General features: G+C 31.2%; 1 protein-coding gene across 5 annotated transcripts in view; it reads right to left on the bottom strand.

Moving 5' to 3' along the window:
* LOC110999686 overlaps positions 1-23,726 on the bottom strand; it is a 65,374-nt gene that overhangs the window by 8,110 nt on the left and 33,538 nt on the right. The window contains exon 1 of one of the 5 annotated variants that reach the window (XM_045629425.1): positions 16,943-17,154. The exons of 3 other annotated variants lie outside the window; for them this stretch is intronic. Coding sequence is in view for 1 of the 2 variants with exons in the window: in XM_045629424.1 (XP_045485380.1) it covers positions 9,789-9,824 (36 nt within the window). In the remaining variant the exon portion in view is untranslated. Of the gene's footprint in view, positions 1-9,788; positions 9,861-16,942; positions 17,155-23,726 lie in introns of those variants that run through there. One more of the 5 variants, XM_045629424.1, reaches the window with a different exon arrangement.

The following is a 23,726-nucleotide window of genomic DNA, read 5'->3' as shown; positions in this document are numbered from 1 at the left end:
CTTTGATAAACAAGTCACTTTAATTTGGTTCGACTTCCTATACATAAAAGCAAACAGACCAACACAGCACCTTAACAGTTGCGGTCAACTAGTTAATAATAACCATAGAGTGGAATTCAGGTCGGCGAGACCGGTATACGGTGAAATTGAGGCGACACACGAATCAGACAAAACTCGATACATGAAAGATGTTTTACTATAGTTATAGTAGCTTCTTTGAATTGAAAAAAAATATTAAAAATAGCTTGGATATCGAGTATTTAAAAACAAATGTTTACAATATGTATTTTTCCACGTTTTGGGCCGTAGAGTTTTTTCGAGTTACCTACACTATATCTTTTTATTTCACATTGTATAAATTATGTACTAAAAATATGAGCAGGCTAGCCCCGGATAAACTAGAATGGGCTCAAGTATTCTGTTATTATTATGTCAGAAGGCACCCAAAAACCGGTTTTTAATTTTTTTCTCCATAATTAAAAAAATATCATTTTCTATTGTGAATCGTTATTCAAAAAATTGATATTTATTTATATGAGATGATAATGATATTATTTCTACAAAAAATGTGAGCCGTCACGGGACGCCTGGCAGATGTGAAACATCGATATTATTTTTTTAAATGTAATATGCAGAAAAGAACAGACTGTGATAGGACTGTGATAAATATGTTATAATGATAAAATAAAATATTACCATTTTTTTTCTGATAACGATGACTATTTGTCGAATATACATTATATTCATTAAATATTTTTAATGTGAAATTTACTACTACATTTAGACTGTATATCATAATAAAGACTGTATATCATAAGGCATGCTGTGGCGACGCGTCGCCACAGCATGCGTCGCCACGCCAGAAATCAGTTTTACGTGCGGCTATAGATGTTTCACATCAAAATAATATTTTTCATTTGAAGAATTAGAATATCATATGTTCGTTAGATTAACCGTTGGAGCAGTTCAAAGTGTGTTTTCCCGCGATAACATTACCCAGACGGAATGTTTTAACAGTGGGTCATTCAAAGGGGTCTTTAAGTCTGAGAAAAGTCAAGGGCGTACATTGTCCGGTCCGACGAGCTTCGCAAAACTGTTTCTCAATTGAATAAAAGTAACTGAAGCTGAGAAGAACAAGAAATGTTTACATTCGTAACAAAACAAAACTTTCAGATGCTCTTGTTCTAAGGCTTAGAGGGAAATGGGCAGGTCGTGTGTTTAGAACCGGGGATAAAAGATAAACATTTGAAACAACAAAATGGTCTGGAAAGAGGATAATAAACTAAATGTATGATTTCATACATTTTTCTTTATTAAAATAGTATATATTATATATAGTCAAAATTGACAAAGGTAATACGGAAAGATTTCGACACGTCACTAAAATATGTATTTTGGAGTTGTGGGCGATTGTTCACATCTATACAAAGAGTATATAGTATGTGGAATCGACTACCGGCGGGGGTCTTCTCTGAGAGATACGACTCCAACATTTTAAAATTCGAGCGTACTCCTCCCTTAAAGGCCGGCAACGCACCCATTAAAAATGGGTGTCTATGGGCTGCGATGACTAACTGAAAAAAATATATTAATGTATACGAGTATAATATTAGAAGTTTCGGGCCCAGGCTTAGAAAAAACATTTTTCGTTTAAATTTGATGAATTACGCAATTGTAAGCCCCGTATGGGGGCATTATCAATAGACAATGTGGGACACATATGTATTGAGCAAGTTTTGTTAATTATGTCAAACTCGGTCAAGTACATACTATTGTTATTAAATAAAATAAAATATACATGTGGCAGCTATTGTAATAATTTGAGTGTATAGGGCAATTGTAATAATAGTAATGTGGTTCAAAATAAAATTTTAATGAATTACGCGATTTGTTATTTTAAAATAATTACAACTGCTTTAATAAATCCTGAAAGACGAAGATTAGTTCGACGATACACACATGAAGATTTGAATAATAGTAAATTGATATACATAATCTCTTACTATGATTCTGTTTCAAACCCGATGCGATAATCATTTTGATACAGATATAGTCTCCAATCTCAATTTCAAGATACACAACTTATGACAAATTAAGCTTTCGTTTACTGTGGACATATCGTCTTAGAATTAATATAAAAAAATAATAAATATGCAATCCGCTGGCCGTGAACCCAGAGTGATATCATTCTAGCCGGTCTCGCCAAAAATGGCATCGAAGTATTTTTATTTTCCTTTTTTTAAAACATATTTCTTAACTTGATGATATCATATTCTAATCCTTACATTTAAAAATATTTTATTAATTTGTTTTTATTAGCAGCGTTGGCCTAATGGTTTAGTAATTCTTTTTTGGGAAAAGGGATACTCTTCTTTAATAAAATCCCAGAGGCTCTTTTATCTCTGCCTTTTAATAAATTTAAGAAATGTATTAAAGAAAAGCTGTGAAAAAAGGCTTACTATAAAGTTATTGATTATCTAGTTGATAAAAGGGCCTGGGACTAGTTCTGGGCAGTCTACCTCTAATTAATTTGATATATTTGTTTTAAATATTGTTTAATGATTTGCTTTTTTAAAAGAGTACCGAGAGTTTTTATACGCCGGCTTTTTCTCTCGGCCTACACCCTCTGTCTTCTTTGCCGATGAGTAGGGATGCCTACAGGTTCGAATTGATTGACGTGGAATAAGTGATACCTAGATGATCTTATGTTCCAAAATAAACGTATTTTTTTTATTTTTTATTTTATGGCTTTAGCGTTCGGCTATCATCTCTGAGCTTGTAGTTTCGATCTCCGGCTGTGCACCAGTTGACTTTTGGTGGCAATGGTCGACGGTGTGTCAGGAGGCCTAATAGATTGAAAAATGACCATGACACAGATTCAGAAATCTAAGGCCCAGTCATAAAGAGGTTGGAGTGCCACTGTTTTTGTTATTATACGTTATACATCACTAATATTAAATCATTTATAAATACCCGATTGATAGTTAATGTGCTTGAACTAGAGATTTTGTTATATTCAGTTTCTGAATTAGATTAATAAGCCTTAATTAACAATGTTTTGTTAATGTTTCATATCATTGCATCTACAACATTTTACATAAGGAACAACAAGTGTATATACCTAAGTTACTTTAAAAATTATCCGTCTCAGAGAACGCAAAAGCCAAAATGAATTTGATTTGTTGATATTATCTACATAATATGTAATTGCTATTACTGTTATTTTATTTACTTTCACAAATTTACAGTTACTGTTTAAAATATAATAATAATGTGTTAATTATATTTAACATTCCTGGCTTATTTAATGAAAGATAATTCTTACGGACGCCAGAATGTGATACCAACATCTAAGACCTATTAAGAATGAAATGCTAATGGACCCAAATGAGGTATCTAACACGTTGACCTATAAATCAGTCGTAGGTGTACTTAATTATTCTCTAAGATCATTTGTAAAGTTGAAACAGTGACGAATGCTGAGTCATACTTAAGATTGCTGGAGGTAGATAAAATTTGATTTGTTTTTATCTTTGTCAATACGTTTTGGATATCAATTTTTTCATGTAAAAATAGCAGTATTGTAGGTATTTTACTGTGTGACGAACTGTGAAATTTATAAAAAAATGGGAATTTATGGAGATTGCTAGCGTCTGTAAAGTCTGATAGTACGAAGGTTGTAATTTTATTATTGTTGATTTGATTTTTTTCATTTTTACCTTATTTTGCCCTACGTTTTTTTATATATTTTCACCTTGAAGAGACCTGGAAGAGATCACTTGTTATTAGGTTGCGATAAGGTAACGTTGCATCCCTTATAAGTTATGTTACTTTTTTATTTTTATTTAAATGATTAAAAAATAAATAAGTAGGCGTAAAAAAGTACGTAAAAATAAATGAAGTTTAGTGTAAAATTTTATGTTTTAAATGTTTTTTACATTTATTCTTGATAACCCTCCGCTTTCCAATTACGCAAGTTTTACAACATCACAAAGTATTCTGTCAAACCAATAAAGCATCTTGACAGGTGAAAGTTAGTCTCAAACCGCCATTTTAATAGATAATTACCGTAAGAATTACTTCAAAAGCCCAAATTACACCATTTCATTAAATCACAATTAGGTTGTGAGAAATCATAAAGAAATGTTCCGTTCCCACGGCGGGGATGTTTATGTATGGAATTTTAATGTATGTTAGGTAATTATACTTGGTCGAGAAGTGTAGTAGGCCTGAGGGTTTAGAGAGCGTGTTCTTTGGTTTTTTAAATGAATAAATTATATAAATATACGTTTACCTAATTTCTCGCAGATTTGTCAGTTTAACTCTTGCAATATCTGGTTATGTGCCTGAGTCAATGCATAAAATATAACTGAATGGTAGGTAACATTGTTTAGCTTGAAGTTAATCCACTAATGGCGGGAACAATGACATTTAACGAAAACCACCTAGGAAGACAGCTCTTAAAATGTTTTGGCACTTACACAATTTGACAGTTCTTTAGAATTTGTAGTGTAAAAACTTGAAGTTAGCAACACATCCTGATTTATGTTGAGTGGAAAGTGTCGAGACACCTTGACGTTTATGGACAGAAAACTTAGTACACCACAGGTTTTCACCAACTTTCACGATAAATATGTAACGTATATAACGGGTTATAAGGGCTTCTTACATAACCTACGAAAGTTAGACATATTTGTGCCTTCCTTTTTCCTCCTTAGTTTTGGAGGAACTTAAATTTTAAAGTGTATCTTTCATTCTTCGTTGAATAATTTAAAAGTAAATATCATTGTTATCAATCAATAATTGAAGTAAATATTCGTCGTATTTTATGTGTTAGCATATTATTTTACGTAACGTGTGGGTGAAAAATTTCTCGTTTTATTATCTGTGAACCAGTACTAGGATCTAATATACTTTATATTTTATTTCATGTTTCTTCAGTGTTTCGTTTCGCATAAATAATTAGCTTAAATGCTATCACCGAATTTCTTTTATCATCAGTCTTTTACATAGAATCTGAGTTTGACCTTCGAGAATGACAGCTAGCCGTGATGGCACAGAGTCACAGAGGTTATTTATTCTCGTAAGCACAGAGGCAATACGTCGTCAGTTTCCGACAAAGATTGAGCATTTCTGATTCGGCTATTAGCAGTTACATTTGCTCCACATAAACTGGTTAGTCAAAGACTGTAATCAATGAATCAGATATGACTAATGCTGTTAATTCGTATTACATAAAGCAGCACCTGTGATTTATTGAAACAATAGATGTTGCGTGCATGAAAAATTGCGGAAAAAATATCTTGTGGAATATTTTATGTCAATAAAAAATTAAAATAGAATGCTAAATTTTGGTAATATCGATTTTTAAAAACGTAAATTTATAGTTACAAAGATTCTGTTAACCTATTTTTTAAAATTATCTAAGGAAGTTGGTTTCCCTCTTTACATTAATAAATTTTATTGTTACCTGGGATAGTTGCTACAATTATCCTTTCATCGGGGATTTGTATCAATAGACATAATTAATAAAAAATAAGCTTATATGAAACAATAATATTATTCATAACTCCTTTAAAGCGATTACATACAATATTCTGTATATAAAAGGTGTCATTAGTAAATAAAACAAATTAACTTAATGTTGTAATTAGTATCACATAAGACAAAACGTGACTTCGAAATAGGTTAATTAATTGTTTTCTTTACATCCAATAGATTTAAAATAGTGTACCTGTCGGCCCATCATGCGGTTTTCGAATACATAGGAAATCCGTATGTAGATCCAACGATCGACGATGTGTTCTCAGGAAGTTGATTATTACATATAATATAAAATTATTATATCACAATCTTCCTCCGATCAAGGCTCGATCGATTCTTATGAAATTTTTATGCATAGTAAGTCTCAGAATCGGCTAGAAATATAGATCATCTTTCAAACTCCTAAGCGATAGTGTTCGTCTTCACCCCAAAAAGAATAAAAAATATTGACATTTTTTTTTATTAATTAGTAACGTTGCCTTCCTATCCATAATAAGATTTCTATAAGTTTGTTTATCCACAAAAAATGTTATAAAATCCTGAACTAAAAACAGTGTTATAATCCGAGTCACGTCTTACATAACTACAAACTATAGTTATATTCCATCCAAGAAAATAACTTTCATGTGAATTTATGTAATTTAAGTTTTTGTTAAGAAAATAAAAATATAAATTTATTGCTATTTTTTATGTTTTTTTTCGTACTTTGTATTGTGTCGTGTAGACGGACTAATTTAATAAATAAAAATGTGTAAAACAACGCAGTTATATTAGTAATACAAGAACAAAATGCAGTTTTTTGTACGTTTTTAAGTTTATAAAATACCAATTTTGCACGTAAAAAATATTAGCCCATTACGAAGCACCTGCATCACAGTTGACATTAAGCCCTCGTACGTGACATTACCGTCTTTTAAGAAGTATTCCAAGAATTTTAATACTTGTTTACTGCATAGGGCATAGGGGTGAAGCCTTATAGGTAAGTATGTATCGAATGATTTGCTTAACATTTAAATGCTGGGAACTTTTATTTTCTATTTTAGTAAAAACAATTGTATTTTTAGTCGTAGATTATTTTACATTTTTAACGTTCTATCTTTCATGACAGGGCAGACAAAAATTTATATTTTTGTATGATAAAACAAAAGTAAAACGATGGTACTTTGTCGTTGTTATTGCTTAACAAAAATCGTTTGTGTGGTGTAATCAAACCTATCAATCACAATAAAAGAAAATGTGCTGTTTGGTCTTTTGTTAAACATTATCGAGTTTTTTTACTTCGGATTGTAATTTGTAAGCTGCACCTGTATCACGAACAATACACAAAAACGAATACGTATCATAGTAACAATTTTGTATGCGTAACTTGAGCGGCGTTGTACCGTGTACGTATACCGTGTACGTATTTGGAGCTAAAGGAAACAGACAAACATCGCATGTCCGATTGTATGGTAAATAAGTGCAATATCGCTATAGTCGAAAAAAATTTAGCTTCACTAGAAATCAAACCTAGGACAGTTTAATAACTATTAAAACAAGGAGACGGTGGTAAATTCTTGATATTTATCAAATTAAAACTTTTTGGGATACACTTAAAGTTAGATATGGAAACATATCAATTGTTAAACATATACTTAAGTTTTTGAAAGTATTTCAATGTAATGTAATGTGAACTTGACCGAATTCTTTGGTTAACATTTAAATGGTGACGGTCGAATCCTTTTATTTGGAATTGTGTAAGTCTCCCATAAAGTGGCATGGGGGCAAACATATTCTGATATTTTTATTATTTCAAGTTTGTTTCTTATTACAAACTTTAAGTAATAAACTAGAAATAAATAATTTTTTCGCTGGGAATTGAACCAACCTATTTACGTTACCGACAACACCGTGGCGTTACACCTTAGTTTAGTATAGATTACTGTTATAGAGTGTCTACAATGCTATGTGGTTTTACAGTTAGCGTGAATTTAGTATCTATGTTTCCTTAAATGTCAAAATTACTAATATACCTTTAAAAAAATAATGGTAACTTACTAACAGAAAACTGTATTGTAAAAAAACTTTCTTCTATATCAATCGGAATTAAAATTATCGGTCAATATACAAAATTTATTCATTCCACGCGCTGTTATTGAAGTCATACAATAGTCAGCCAATTTAGCATGGCCCGCCTCCATCTATTGTTTTAATATTTAAACAATAATGTATGTTGAATATTGTTATGGCAACCCAAATAGAATAAAAGTAAAAGCGTCAAACAACTTTCACTTTAAATGTACAAATCGATATTACTTATCTTCCTCTTCTACTTTTTTCCAAACAATTTAATTGAGTAAAGGTTAGAAATATGGAATTGCAGAATTTTTTGAGACGACTAAATACACTTGAGTTAATACCTAGTTTTATATTATTTTCTTAATTTACCATCCAGCTAATTGTGGCAACCACAGATTTTTGATAAATTGTATCGCCATAACATTGTTGGACCATATTTATTCAAATAAATTATTCCAAATCATTATTAACTGTGTGTGTAAATGGAGATATTACATAAACACTCCTATTGTATAAACAGATAATAATACAAATTAGTTTCTATTGTGGCTTACTTCTTGTAATATGTTTCTATATACAAAAACAATAAAGTGGCGCAAGAACCGTATAAGGTTCATATCTTGCATTTCATTGATTCTTTTCTTTATCTTTGATACGATGCTAAGTATGAGTTCCGTCAAAATGTTGAATTTGACATGCGTAGCTAGACCTTATTCCATACAGAATCTTATTTTGCGCTGGTCTGCTATCTTCCCACACCATGCAATTTTGCACATAAAGATAGAAAAATCCATTGCTACCTAGTCTTATTTCAAATACACGAATTACATCATCAGTCTCTTGAAATTACTCCGATTTTTTTAAGTAGTAGTTTTTTTTTAGTAGTAGATATTAATAAATTCTTAGTATTATTTGTTGCTTTTTTTAATTTTGCAGATTTTAATTTTATTCTTTTGTTTTTCTTTTAAATGTAACTTTGTCTTTTAATGCTTGTTTTCTGTTTTTTATTTAATCTGTGTAATCTGTTTTGGCTTTGTATTTTGTATAATAATATGTATTAAGTAGCTGTTAAATTACTTATAATTAAATAAATAAATAAATTAATTTAAAAAAAAGTGTGGCACTCGGGGACTGCCACGGTAAAGCTATAACATAGCATTTTTATTAATTTATAATATATCTTTTTTCTTTGATATTACTTCAATCTACCACTCTACCAGACTCAGACTAAAACACCTATACAGTCTCACTCTAATGCGTATTGGCCGCACCTATCATAAACGCACGTCATCGTATGTTAGGTTTATGTTCGTTACGGAATTTCTTGATTCGGTCGCCTCACTCAAAGCCCGAGATAAAATTGATGCAATATATTTAAAATATTTCCTTTTTTGGACACAGACACACACCTTCAATGCAAAGTGTAAAAATTAATAGGACAAACATACAAACCGCGAACTATGATCACCGTAAGTCTTGTCTTTGAATAGGTTTTTGACAGATGGGAGAATTGCATGAAATGCTTTATGACGTAGTTTATATGGAATAGATATTTAATTGTTTAATCAAAATATTTCAATAGAAATGAAATGGTTAGATTAAAATTACACAACGTTTAGTTTAAACGGTAAATGAATGAATAGCTGAGTTAGATACAAAGTCGGCAGTCAACGGAACATAAACAAGTCTGACAGGCGACCTATTTGAATTGATCGTGTGAAATGCGCATGCGATCACAAACCTTTCATAATTCATGGGAAAAGTTTCAAATTCATACAACAAACCTGGAACTACAATGTAAATATAACATATTTATATGAGCACCACGTATCTACATAATAATTTATACATCTGCTGTTTTTTATAACACCATGCACTTGTTTTCTTAGGTTTTTTTATTCTTTACGTAATATAATTATCAAATCAATGTACACAAAATATTGTAAAAACTATTTGAAAAGAGTAAGTATGGAGTTTCTTGCCCATTCTACTTCATATGCTACCTTTAAGACATGAGAACTAGTGTACGTAGTAGCAGTACATTTAAAAAAATATATGTAACTTTCAAAAGTGACTTTATAACAAGCCTAATTGAAATAAATGTGACTTTTGACACACAAAGTATGCGTACTTTTTCAAAAATTACGCAAAAATAGCTTATATAGGATTAATCAAGAATGACTTACATGTTCAAAGTATCGCTTAATACTTGTGATAGACATTTAAACACAACAATGTCTATAGAATCGACAAGTTAGACTGACGTATCGACTGTGATTACAAAACTGACTCATGTAACTTGACGATTACGATTACATGGAAATATCACGTTTTTATGTAAAACCTATATCGTATTCTGCAATTTAATAATTTCTTTTTATATTTCTTAGAGTTTTTCATTACCTTGTCGGAGTATAGGATTATAAAACGTGGATCAAAGGTAGTATAGGATTTGTTACTCTCGTTATAATATTGTAACCATGGTAACGATATAAGTACTCGCGTTATGTATAATTAGGATTTTCAAATACCACAATTTTTTGTATTGACAGTTTACCAGTAAAAACCCGCAAAAAGAAAATATAAAACCATAGTCTACTATTCAAATATTAAGAAAGTTTGTGATAGTTGTGTAAATCAAACAATTATTTAATTACGTAGCTACTTATGAACAACAAAACTCTTCTAAAAGTTGTGTAGTCCTTTATTCTAGTCGGCTAAGAATATTTAAGTTTTCTACGTTGTGAGTTAATTGTTATAAATTATGATGCCTTGTTTAAATGTTATTTTAATTAATACTACAGTAAATAATAATTTATTTATTTACACTTACACCTTACATTTAGAAAAATATATAGGTATCATTTTACAACACAAATTATAAAGGTTGCAACGGGCGGCTTTATCGATAATAAGCGATCTCTTGCAGGCAAAAAAAATTAAGAAATAAATATAGAGATATTATAGAATTATAAAACTTTGATCTCAATTAATAAAAAAATAAAATAAAAAACTAATCTCAAAGATGTAGGTACCTATTATGTACTATTGTAAGCTTAAGGTACCTTGACCATGATATTGTTGAGCGCATTTACATCCCTCCGATATTAACAAACCTAGCCTAAACATAAAAGTATTTCGACTTTATTATACGAAAAATTACACTATTTGGAGTCGTGTCTATCATGTTTCTGGTTTGAGCGATATCGGTGTTTGTTTTGAATATCAACGTTTACATCGCATTTTAATAACGATTACATGCTTATTGTGTAAAATATATTGGATTATAAAGAGTTTGGTTCAGGCAAATGATTTAATAAATACTTTAAGCGTAACATTGTATTCCTTTCTTTTGGCGCGTTAGGGAAAAATTATGAGAATAAATTTTTACGATGCGCGCGCACACCGGCCCAAAAACGGACACCGTCAAGTTAGCTATATTCAACATTTTAGGTTCTTTGTGATATTTAAATCAACTTTATTAAAATAAGTTATTATAAAACTTTCAACGTATTAGATACCATTTTTCTATTGTTACTGTCGTTTTTCCATAAACGTATCTTTCTATAAATCTTGTTTCGCCAAAGAAGTTTGAACTTTTAACGCGTGTACATAAGTAGACACACTTTTTTTACTAGCAGTTCTATTCATTTCAGAGACTTAGAATCCTTTGATTTCTTACAGTTAAAATAGCCTAATTTATATTCATATAAACGTTGAAAGAATTTCTGTTAAAATAGGTCGTACACTTTTTTATTGTTACAAACATACTTACAAACAAATCTTTTCTCTTTATTTTATAGTATCTAGTATTTAGATTTTAACACACTTTCGGTGTTATTTTAAATAGTTTAATTCCTCGAATGTTTCCCTATAAAACATCGCACTTAATCTACTTTTAAATTTTAAAAACGATTTTCTTTAAATTCTGATTTTACAGTGTTAAAGTAGACTAACATTATATTCATAGATTTAAGCTTCAACTGAAATTTAAAATAAAGTACCATCCCTAAGCTAATACCGATATGTTATAAATAGCGTGAGACTTATGTTATATTAGACGTGTTAGTGACCCTTCAAATACTAGTTCAAACTTAATAATTGTTCACTTTTATCGCTTCCTGGCTTTTACGAGCTTTCTCAAATACACTTTATCGACTGTTTGTATAGTGTTATACGAGATTGTGATGAAGAATTATAATTTTTTTATTACAGAGCTGGTGCTTTCCTCGCTCAACTATCGCAATACAGTGAAGGAAAACAACATAGGAAATACACAGGCACCAAACAGTTTCAATTTGTGTTAATTTTATTATTGTTGCACATTACCCATATGTGAAACCATATCCGAACCAATCAACAATACGACTGGATGTATATTCGAATCAATTATACTTAGGGTCCTCCAAGAAAATAGCGTGCCAATTCTTAAAAGGCCAGATTCAAATTTGCGAGCGCTCTGGCATTGAGAGTGTCTATGGGCGTAAGTATGACTTATAATCTGGTGAGCTTCCTGCACGTTTGCTCTCTGTTCTATAAAAAAAAACATAGTCTAAGTACAACTGTTTGAGTGTATATTGTCACTCTGAAGAATCGTTATTGCTAGAGACATTTGGCGGTAACAATGAGACGCGTGACAGATAGTGAAAGTGACAGTTTAAAAACATTATAATTTAGTCTTAATTGAAATAATAAAAAGTTATTGATACATGTAACAATTAATTGTAACAGAAAATGAAAATTTAAGCTCTAATAGAAATCAAGAATTTTTTACGTATCTTGGTAATGTTTACGATAATAATTATTGCTTCAATAATCATAGCAATAGTTGTTAGCATCCGTTTAATGAACCACAACAAGCCTTCGCAACAGACAATGGGTCTTTTATCGGCTGTGAGCATGACATCTGTCATCGAATGACAAACTGTCATTAGAATGGATATGATCTGAAAGAACCATAAATATTGTTTGGTATTTAGAGTATTTTTTTAAATCTAAGCGATTATAGATTATATCTCTATCTTATATCGTAACCGACGTTATACTAATAATATAAAATTTCAGCAGTATTTACGCAAGTTAATATTATTTATGTTAGTACACAAATTGGCTAAAATATTGGAAGACATGGAAATTTGTATTTTCATAGTCTATCTAATATTATTATATCTGTCACGCTTTTTGGCGGGAATCAAAAAGTCTACTACCAGTACACTGACATATTTGCGTCAGTACGGAAAGTTAATATTACGATTTACGATAAGCCAAATACGATAAAAGTACCGATATTTATTTATTATTATAATGTAGTCCTGATATTGCTGATTAATGTAGGTTACTGCAGCATAAACTTTTCTCAAGAATTTCACATGTGAACTGTAAAATTTTTTTAACGAGTTCATGCTAAGGGTAGACGTGTTTGGGGACTACTAACAGACTGAATATATAAATATCATATTAATAGAAATTGCATGAGGTAATATAGGGGCAAAAGTTATCATAGTATTGTTAAGATCGCTATTTATTACAAACAATAGATGTCAATCAAATAGTACATGGCTATTACATATACATATATCAATTGATATACCGGCCTTTGTTCACGGATATCATATAGAGGTTTGCCTACTGAACCATTGACAATATATTTAGACTTCATAATGGTTACTGTTAAAATGACACGGCCAAGTGGCTACGACATAGGCAGTTGTGTGATTTAATACTTCTGTGGATTGGTCTTCATGTGGGAGGACAGTCAAATACCTTATAAATAAATAAGAAGTGTCTATAGTTTGTGTTACGAAGAGCCAAAACCAGTCTGTTGCACAAATCCCCGTTTACAAAGTCGCATCTAGAGGATGCTGTCTCCACTATCGACATTTTTGTATGTACGGAAATTTCACAGTAGTGATATTGCGTGTCTTATGTATTTAATATTACAGTCAACATACTACTCATATATTTTGGTCGTAAGAACCGATAGTCGTAACAGCCGATAACGTTGTTATTAAGTATCTAATACAATAGAATTCAGCCGGGACGTCTGAGTTAGGTGTTGTTCTAAACGATGTCGTTGTAAACGGTTTTGATTGTATATATTTTATGTATGCATTTTTGTAAAGAAATAAATATTTTCCTCTTGACGCCATCGAATGCTGACCATATACAGAGCAGTAATTCGTTATATTTAGTTGATAAGCTCTTTACAATGTTTGTGATTCTTTCGGATGGCGGAAGGGACCCTCGTCTGTCAGCATTTTGACACATTTAAGTGAAACATGCGTAAGACATTAGTATTTTTATTGTTGATTTTGTAATGTTCATAATGACGTCATTTCCTTTGTAAGAAGTCATTGCTTTTACTTTCGATACTGTCTATACTTTTTTACATGAATTTAAGGTAAGTGAACTAGGCCTTGATATATTTATAATGCCGTGCACAGTTCGTTCTCCGACTGGTGAAATATTTTTCGTATATGATTCGACGTACTCACAGATATGTCCAAATATTATAGAAGACTAAAATTGTTAATGAACATTACCTTAGTGTAAGGTATTCACTAGTATTGTAGATAATTAAGTCAAATTATTATAACTTATTAGCCATAATTATTATATAGGCTAGGTTCATCTTTATTCATGCGAAGTCGCAATCTTTTTTGTTTATTGCAGGACAAAACAAACAATAAATAATGCGACTGGGACTTGAATTTACTATTATGAAAGCAAATTGGTTTTTCACTTAACATCGATATCGGACCGCGAAAGAATCTATTTGACTAAAAAACCTATTTTCTATTTCGGACCATCAGTATTCTTTTCACACATGAGTTTACGTAAGACGACAACAGAATACAAATATCTAAAAAATATTCTAAAAGTGCCCTTTTAATAAGTATCATTCCTGAATTAAGAATAAATGAGATCCTACATAATTAGTATATCATGTATAATGGTATACGATTAACTACTGCGTGACTCACAATAACTGCTCTGTAATGAGATGATTTCACGGCTTTATATAGCCAATAGGTTATATACAGTCAAAGGATTAATATTAAAGAATAACTGTGCATATGATGGAGGAAATTATGTAAGCAAATATATTAAAACAGTTTTGGAGTTACACTAGATAAATTACATTTTACTAAAAATAATATGACTGTATGTTTCTTTTAGGTTGTTTTTAAATTAGTTATTAATTTATTAAGATATCTCTTGATAAATAAATACATGTATATAAAACAACAATTAAGAGATATAGTTGTATCTATCCCTGGGGGTCGTATTACGTAAGCATCATGGGGCTGCCCCCATGGGGCATGGGAGGGGGACTTTGATTTTCTTATTTACACACATGGTCTATGCTAGAAAACGAAAAGCATTTTCTAGGGTTCCTACAAAAATTATTTAGGTACTATTATTTAAGAGAGCTTTGCTTACTTTTACTGACAAGAGGAGTTAGTTTTAATTGCAGTAAATCTGCTTACGTCAGAGTTGGACGGTCCCCTATAGATTCCCTACCAATCACGCGATTAAGCAGTTCTATAACCACGAAGCTAAATAGCAATCTCACGCTGAACCCTACTCTGGAAATATCCTCATGAAGTCGAGCGAGTTGGAGTCGATCGTTGGGACCCGTGTCACCTCTTGTGCTATATTACTGACGTAATTGATAATTCTGTGGCTGGATTTTACCAGCTGTGGTCTGTCTTCGACGATGTCCATCCCGGGGCCACCATGCCAGTCTCTTTGTTACAAATATTTAAACCTCGGTAATGTGAAAGTGAAACAAGGTTATGTGAAAAATGTTATCTAAACTAATCTCAATGTTTTTATACGTATATGATAAGTCTATCCCGCTAGTGATATGATCAGTGAGAGCAAATATATCGCATTGCGTTTTAAGATAACATGTACATACAGAGTGTTGCCATATATAAATAAATATAATGCTACCTTGCACAAAGAATTAGTCTAGCTATTCAAAGGGGGAACGCTGCTAGTATCTTCGGAACCTTGCCTAAAGGGACTCCTTTTAATAATATTTTTTAATAATTAAATTTTAAGGTTAGTTATTAGATATATTTTTAGTTTGTAATTGTATATTAATATAATTAAAATATTGTTATTGTTAAAGTTATTATTACGTAATAAATAAAAAATAAAATGATTGTTGTGTTGTGATTTATATAATCTTTGTAAAAAAATTCTGATTGTTCTAGTCTCTATAGTGCTGATACAGATAAATAAAAAATCAAAATGTTTGTAAATTCACCGCGACCACACACGCTGTAAAGCACGCGAAACGTCGGCAGGATCTTAAAATAATGTTAAATAATTTTAAGATTAATAATACATAGCTTCAATCCGGTAAAAAGTGTTTTCTTTAAAGGATATCAAATAGCACTTCAGAATTGTTGTCACTTGCGAACTATTTATATATATGCAATAAAAAACATCAGGGGCTCTACAATCTTTTTAGGTCTGGACCTCGGACTTATGTATCTATTTCATTATAATTTGTCAAAGTAATAGGCAAGTAGGTGATCAGCCTCCTGTACCTGATACACGCAGTCTACTTTTTGGGTCTAAAGCCGGTTTCCTCACGATGTTTTTTTTTCAACGTTCAAGCGATTCAATTTATTGAAGCCACTAGGCATACACTGCTCTATTTAATATGCATAGTTTGACAAATTTAAAGCAAAACAATTTCAAAATTATATTCAGTAAGCAAGTTAGATGTTGCAGTTTTCTATAAAATTTATATTAGCACAAAAAATATAGATTAACAATAGTGATAACATTTAAATTACTTCGTCAACTAATAAAACGAGGTCACATTCAAAATTGCTAATTGACATAAATTTTATGTAAATTAAATATGTATTTGGCATATATATCAATTATAGACATTTTTCATATAATATTTTACATATTTATTTTAAATTGTACGTTTTATAGGGATTCGATTTAAGCGATTACATGAAAGAATTACATAAAACTGCCTACCAAGGATAAGTAGATGTAAATCAAACTTGTATTCAAACATTTAACGTTATAAGCAGCCCTGTATATAATTTTATAAAACATTCACGTGATGTCTTGCAGTTTTTTTTGTTAAAAATTCACGCAATTATGAAACAATCTCACGTTACCAACTTTGTATATATTTACATTTTTATCCATTTACGGCAAATGCAATCAGTGAATGCACAATACCAATTCATAATTTTTACTGTATTTTTAACAAGACAAATAACTTTTAAGCCTTCTTTTATAACCCATGTTATAAAGACACTAATATCGGATTTATTTACGTAATTTAATTATTAATTACCTCATCATAGCTCGTGTCCACGGAACCAGAAGCCCTCCGATGAATTCAGAACTTTCAATCTAGTGAAAGTACCCTCGGTTTCTTCAACGAGCCACAAACACTACACCAAAACACACTGACGTCACTTTTCCCTAGTATACATTAATAAATTCACGTTTTGTTAGTTGCGGCAGCTACGCACGTCCGATCTGCTCTGTTGCATCTGAGTTAGTGAGCGGTAGGGATGGCGATCTGAGATCGATTAATCGAAGAATCGATTTTTCGAGCAGAAAATATCGATTTTTTAAATCGATATGAAGTACTGTGTCGATTCACTGAATCGATATATCACCCTTGAAAATCGACATTCGATTTTTTCTGTTTTGGTATAAACCATACAATTATTTGCATTTAGTTGAATGTGCCTGAATTATAAGAGTGCTGCCGGTTAAAGAGTTAACTACTCATAAACTCGCGAGATGGCTGTATGTTTAGTATCCTTTACTCGCCTCTCTTTAATAAAAAAGTTACGTTTGTAGTCTTTGACTTTATGTATCTATAATCTGTGACGATTGATATTGCATTATTCATTTGTTGTTGTCGTTTAATGAATACTGTTATTAGCGTAATATAAGTATTTTCATGATTGATTTTCATCAGATTTTCATGTAGTGTTTGTTGCGAAATAATAACTAATTGAGAGTAGGTAAGTAAATAAGTAAAGCGCTTCTTATTTTTTACTTTGACGCTATTATTTTCAGTTTGTTCTGTTAGTTGTGATTATCATTTAAATTTACTTTTACACAGGAATAATCAGCATTGAAATAACTAATAAGTAATATGTGGAATTCTTATTGATGGAAGTGTTCATACTTCATTCACGATTACTTTATGTCCAATTATCTATTTAACGTCAAAGCATCAAATTATTCATCTTGTTTACAGAAAAAATAGTAAAGCTCCCATTATCATTTTAAAAATAAACTATCGCTTTTACTCTAATTTTATTTTTTTAACTCTTACCTTATTTTTTACTTTTTTGCAATCAATAAAAACATTCAGTATATAAATACTTATTTTTTTTTATAGTTGATCTTATAGTTTGATACGGTAATAAAAATAATTGTTATTTTTGAATTCCCTGATTTTATTGATAAGATATCGTTAATTGCAATATTAATCTTGTTTTTAGTAAAATTGATACAAATTTACATTGTAAACGCAAACTTGAAAAAAAGATCGATTTTTTAAGAATCGATTTTGTAGGCCTCGATTTTTTCGTGAATCGATTCATTAGACTACGATTCGAATCGATTTAAAAATCGATCTTTTTCGTAAAGAATCGCCATCCCTAGTGAGCGGCGCCGGAGGCCGCCTGCGCCGGCGCAACTGTAACCTCTCGGAATGCAATCTCCTTACTCTCTCATACTTGTATACGTTTTCTCCTGTTCTGTCTCGTTTCCCCATGTTTATGAATGGTTATGCAGTTGCACCCCGTGACCACAGGTCGCTGTTTAAACTCTTTGGACCCTCTATTTGCTAAATGCTTGAATAGCCTTTGAATTGAGAAACTTAGGTTTTTTCAAATACCTTGGTTATGTTTGTGTTTATTACGTTGTCAACATTATATTCGCATGAACAATATTCTTTGGAACGTTAGGAAAGATTACATCGTCTCGCCAAGTCACGTTTTAATTGCTGTTAATGATAAACAAAGCCTTGTTAACAAATGTCAATAAAATTCGATTTAACTTCAGTCCTTAGGATTATAGATAAAGGAGGGTCAGATTGCATAAAAAACTTGTTTAGGTAAATATAGTATCGACAGTCGAATTAGAAATAAAGGGCTGTGAAAAAATACAACTTATGATTGAGTTTTTCCAGATTTCGTAAATGAAGCTAAAAATAGCTACAATACCATACTGATAAAAGAACAGCAACAACAATGATTGATGAGTGTGGCCTCAGACGTCATTATGTAGATATTGTTCCCACAGATGTGGGATAAATGTTAGGAACTTGCAGATGTTGAAGCGATCTTTCTATAAGAAAACGCAAGGAGTCTCGTCTTTATATTCTTAGTCGATTTTTGAGTGGAGACAATTAAGTAAGTATATAAATAAGATCATATTTCCAAACTTTATAAAATAAATGTATTGCTCTTAGCATTCAATTCACTTTCGGGTGAACTTATTAAATAACGTATTATGTTTCATGTGAAATAAATTCTTAAGTACTATTTGATATCACAGACAAACTTTTTGCATATTTTTCTTATTCATAACTCATAAGTTTAGAGGCAGAAAATTCGGAACTAAGCTAACATTTCACATTGAATAATTAAAAACAAGAAAATATTTTACTAAAATATAAATGATAAAATAGTTGTTTTTCAGTGGTGAGAAATGCCCCATACCGGTGAAAGGGGCGGACAAAACCGTTAAAAGATTGTGTGTAGATTTGGACAAAAAATCACTGTTGTTTCTGAAATATCACATTACAACGTTTGAACAGCTTGTCACTGTGTAACTCGGAATTCGACACCACGATGCAAAAAAGCCAGAACTTAACTATTTTGTTCACAAATAACGCCAATTGTTAGAAGCTAAACGCGATCCCCCTTTATTGTAAAACTTAAGTATAAATGCACTCTCAACTAAAGTACTTTTTTGTCTCTTTCTGTCAAATTGTGTTACGCTGTGATGAAAAATTACAGTTTAGTTATTACCATATACACAAACTTTTCACTTTTTTTGTTTTGCTGAAGGAATGTTATTTCTCCTGTCGCTTACTTATGCCTGAGTGAATTGGCTAGCTGCAAAAAGAATCAACACCGGTTTCTGTCCAACTCTCTTATCGATTAAATAAATTGTGAAAGTAAAGTAAATACTTAAAGATTTTTTTTTCAGATTATTCGCCTGGGATCGAACCCAGGATAGATTATATGTCAAATGGGTTAAACGTAAGTAACTTAAAGGCGAAATATAAAAAAAAATATAATATACATTATCCCAAATCCCAATTATAGTTTAGTATGATTCCGATCGTTTTGAACTAAAAAACTTTCTTTGAAACAACATTTTCAGTTCGGTTTGACTTAATTGTTTGCTTTTTATCAGTTACATTGTTTATATTTCTACATAATGTTTTTTGTGATTAATCTATGGTTGGTCATATAGTCTGTGGTATATAGAATTATCTGTCAATTTTAATAGCGTCCTTAACCAGTAATTTGCTGGATCGAGCCCTTCGGACAAGACCATAAATTAAACAATTGAAATGTCAATGAACCAGTACGGAGACATCTTAATAAGCAACAGCCCCCAGCAACACCATAGATCTTAATCACAGACAACAGAATTTTGTAACAATAGTTGGATGGTCAGTTTGAACGGTGGATTTAATAATCAGTTTTGTTTTTTTTTATTGAATATACGTGCTTGGACTTTAATATATTTTACAACAACTTTAGTTCTAACTACTGATAAGTTGCATAGAGTATTATAATTAAAGAAAAAGTTTAAAATGAATCAAAAATGTTCCTAAGTTCCATACTAGCCAGCTTTATACCGTATACATTTCGCAATCATACTTTTTACGTAGTTCGACGACTGGATTTACCACAGTGAGTGACTGATCCTTTTGGGCACGCAAATGAAAGCGAGATGATATTTAGCCTCAATATAACGGTGTTCAACTGACCTACAAGTTAACCCAGCTGGTAAACGAAGTGCCGTGTGAAGACAATTTAAAATGTGTTAAAATTTGGACACGAAAAAGGTCATTGTATTTGTAGGTTACATGGATGACGGCTCTTCTCTTAAAATAATGTCATTCATAATTCTTTTTATTGAAAAACATGATGAATTTTCTGCATCAATTGAAATAGCATGCGTGTCCAATACATGCCTGTTATTTAACAAAAAAAACAAGTTTTTCAACAATTATGTCATTCTTGTTCATCTTCAAAATCATTGCTTCTATCATAACTTATTTAAAAAGCTTTATTACTTTAAAAAAGGTTTAATAAAAAAGAAAAAGATTCGAAGGATATTCGCCCATAGTTGTTAACATTAAAATTCTTCAATCACATTTTAGTAAAAACATAGTAATGAAAATTAAACATTAAAGTATGTTATGTATATCGGTCGAGTTTCGTCGATGTCAAATACTCGTAGTTAACTGTGGTATTAATTACTAGGAAGTTAATTTGACCAGCAAATAAGGCTAAGTGGATAATAGGTGTTAGCTAATTTATTTATCGATATTTTTTGTATGTCTGCTTCTTGACCGTGAACGCAAGGTTGTCAAAAAGGTTGTATAAAATACAAATAGTAGATGTTTTATTGTCCTTGGTGTTTAGCGAGATCGAATAAAACTTTTTTGATATAAACGCGAAGTTAATGCGTTTCAGGTCCTGTATGTATCCATGGTTTACAATTGAGATTTCAACCAAAAACGCCTAATCATATTTACTGTTTTTAAATACATGTTTTTTTTTTGTAACTGATCTAAATTTAATTGTCTGATTAATAAGACTTATAAACAGAAGAATACATAAATCCTTTTTGGTGCAAATATAAAATTTAGTATTAAAAAAAATTGTCTCACCAAAAGGTTTCGTATTTATTTCAACTAGTATACTCTGATTTGAGGGTATACTTGGGGGGTATCAGAGGTTAGCATCTACTGTGTTTTATGTTATTTTATGATAAATATGGTATTCTTATACATTTTAGTATATTTTTAGTATGAGCTTGGCCATGTATGGTCTGTAAGTGAATAAATAAATGAGTCCGATTCTATAAAAAAGGTGTACCTATCGATATTTTAGAGAAATATAATACAGAACGTGTCACAAAGAGGAAATTGATTCAAAGTCACACGTCGGTATAGGCAAAGCTTTTAAAAATAGAATGTAGTGGAAGTATATATTAAATAAGTATATCGGTCGTGAGTTCAATCACCTAGATATATTTAGTATTTAATGCCGACTAACGGGAAACCCGGATACAAACATAATAGGCTAACCAGCATTTCGATATTTCTTATTTTTAACGAATACGTGTATGATATTTTCCAATTAGTACGTTTAATATTTCTATGCGTATGAGCCGTAACTGGAATGTAGTAAAATACATATATAAATAACCTTTAACCTTTAATATTTAACCTCTTCAGGTGCTTTGATGTTTGCTTTATATTCTATAGCATATTCTTTATGGATTTTTTGTATTACAAACAATAATTAAATACCTAACTTGTCTTTTTTATTAAGGATTACCAAGAGCAGACTTGGCCTAGTGACTTAAGCATCTTTTATTTGTGTCGTCATGTCAGTCACGCGTTTGAATCACGGCTGTGCGCTAAGGAATTCTTTATTTATTTTATTTATTGATACTTTGTTACCATAATATACATAATTATACATATAAAAAAATAAAAGGTAAGTAGGTTACAAAAGTTATTAGGCAACGGGCGGGCTTATCGCTAACAAGCGTTTTCTTCCAGGCAACCCTAATATGGAACAATAAAAAAATCAGCTACAGAAGTACAAGAAGTGCATAATTAATTAACAATAGGGCCCACATAGGGACACCACTGGATTTATTATTATACCTACATATTTTACGGAATATCTTATTATAAATTATAAAGTGTTTATCTCACATACTAAATAATATCAAAGATATTTTTTATTGGATATAATTTGACTATAGAAAAAAAAATTAAAACATTTTGTCTTAGATTCAAAAAAAATATGTTAACTACACTTTCCATGGCAAATGACTAAGCGTAAAAATTGGCACGAACCCAAATACCTCCTGATTCATTGTGACACAAATATGCGGGAAGTGTTTTCAAAACCATACCATACCAATTGTGGGAAATTCCTTCCTTATTTACCATGGAGAGTGTACACTGGAGTTCGGTTTAATACCTGCAGTTGAGTTTCATTATCGGACGTCAAGGCAAAATACCATCCGTATAGCCTCGACGTCTGTCGTTCCTTCCACAACTGAGCATTTTTTAAGTTTATGCCGCGCACTTTTATATGTGAAAGCAGCCCGCCACTGAAGTATTTCCGAACTAAACGACTCAGGGTCCTACAAGAGCGTAGGAATTTTTGAAAGGCCTGCAACGCACTGGCTAGCCTTTTGGCAATGTGTGTGTCCACGTGCCCGTTTACCTGTCTTATTCTATGTATTATGATAATAAAAGCCTTTTATTTAAGATTTAAATAAGGATAGACCTCAATCTGGTATATCCTTCTAAATTGAATTTCTCTTTTGGGTTAATTGTTCCGGGGCACCAGTTTAATACTTTGTTTCTCCTGATACTATGTATTTATAATAAATAACAAATAGTATAAATTATGTTGTTTAAGTACGCATCAGCTGGTAACGTACATCACATTAAAACAATCGTAGAACAATGTAGTCCATAGAAAGTTATATAAAAACGCTTACATCAGCGATCGTGCTACTGCGTTCGTGTTACTTGTGTAATTAACTTTATACGGGGTTGTATTTAGACTTTAATGAGGCTGAACCTGCTTTTCTTCTGAACCGTCAGCAAAAACGGTTACGCCGAGGCAAAAGAAGAAAGGTAACAGCCAAGTATTTGAACTGTTTATGAGCTAATGGGGCTGAAAGTTCGTAAGAGTATAGAATTTTTTTTTATAGAAATGTATTTGATTTCAATTTGACTATATAATTTGTCTTAAGCTGAAGTCTGAAAATAGGCATCAGTTTCGGCGACTGACCTCTATATCAGCACAAAATTTCTGTCCATCGAGCATTCT

The sequence above is a fragment of the Pieris rapae genome, chromosome 9, assembly GCF_905147795.1.
Source record: "Pieris rapae chromosome 9, ilPieRapa1.1, whole genome shotgun sequence".
Taxonomy (NCBI): domain Eukaryota; kingdom Metazoa; phylum Arthropoda; class Insecta; order Lepidoptera; family Pieridae; genus Pieris; species Pieris rapae.
This window is presented reverse-complemented; position numbering and strand designations above follow the sequence as displayed.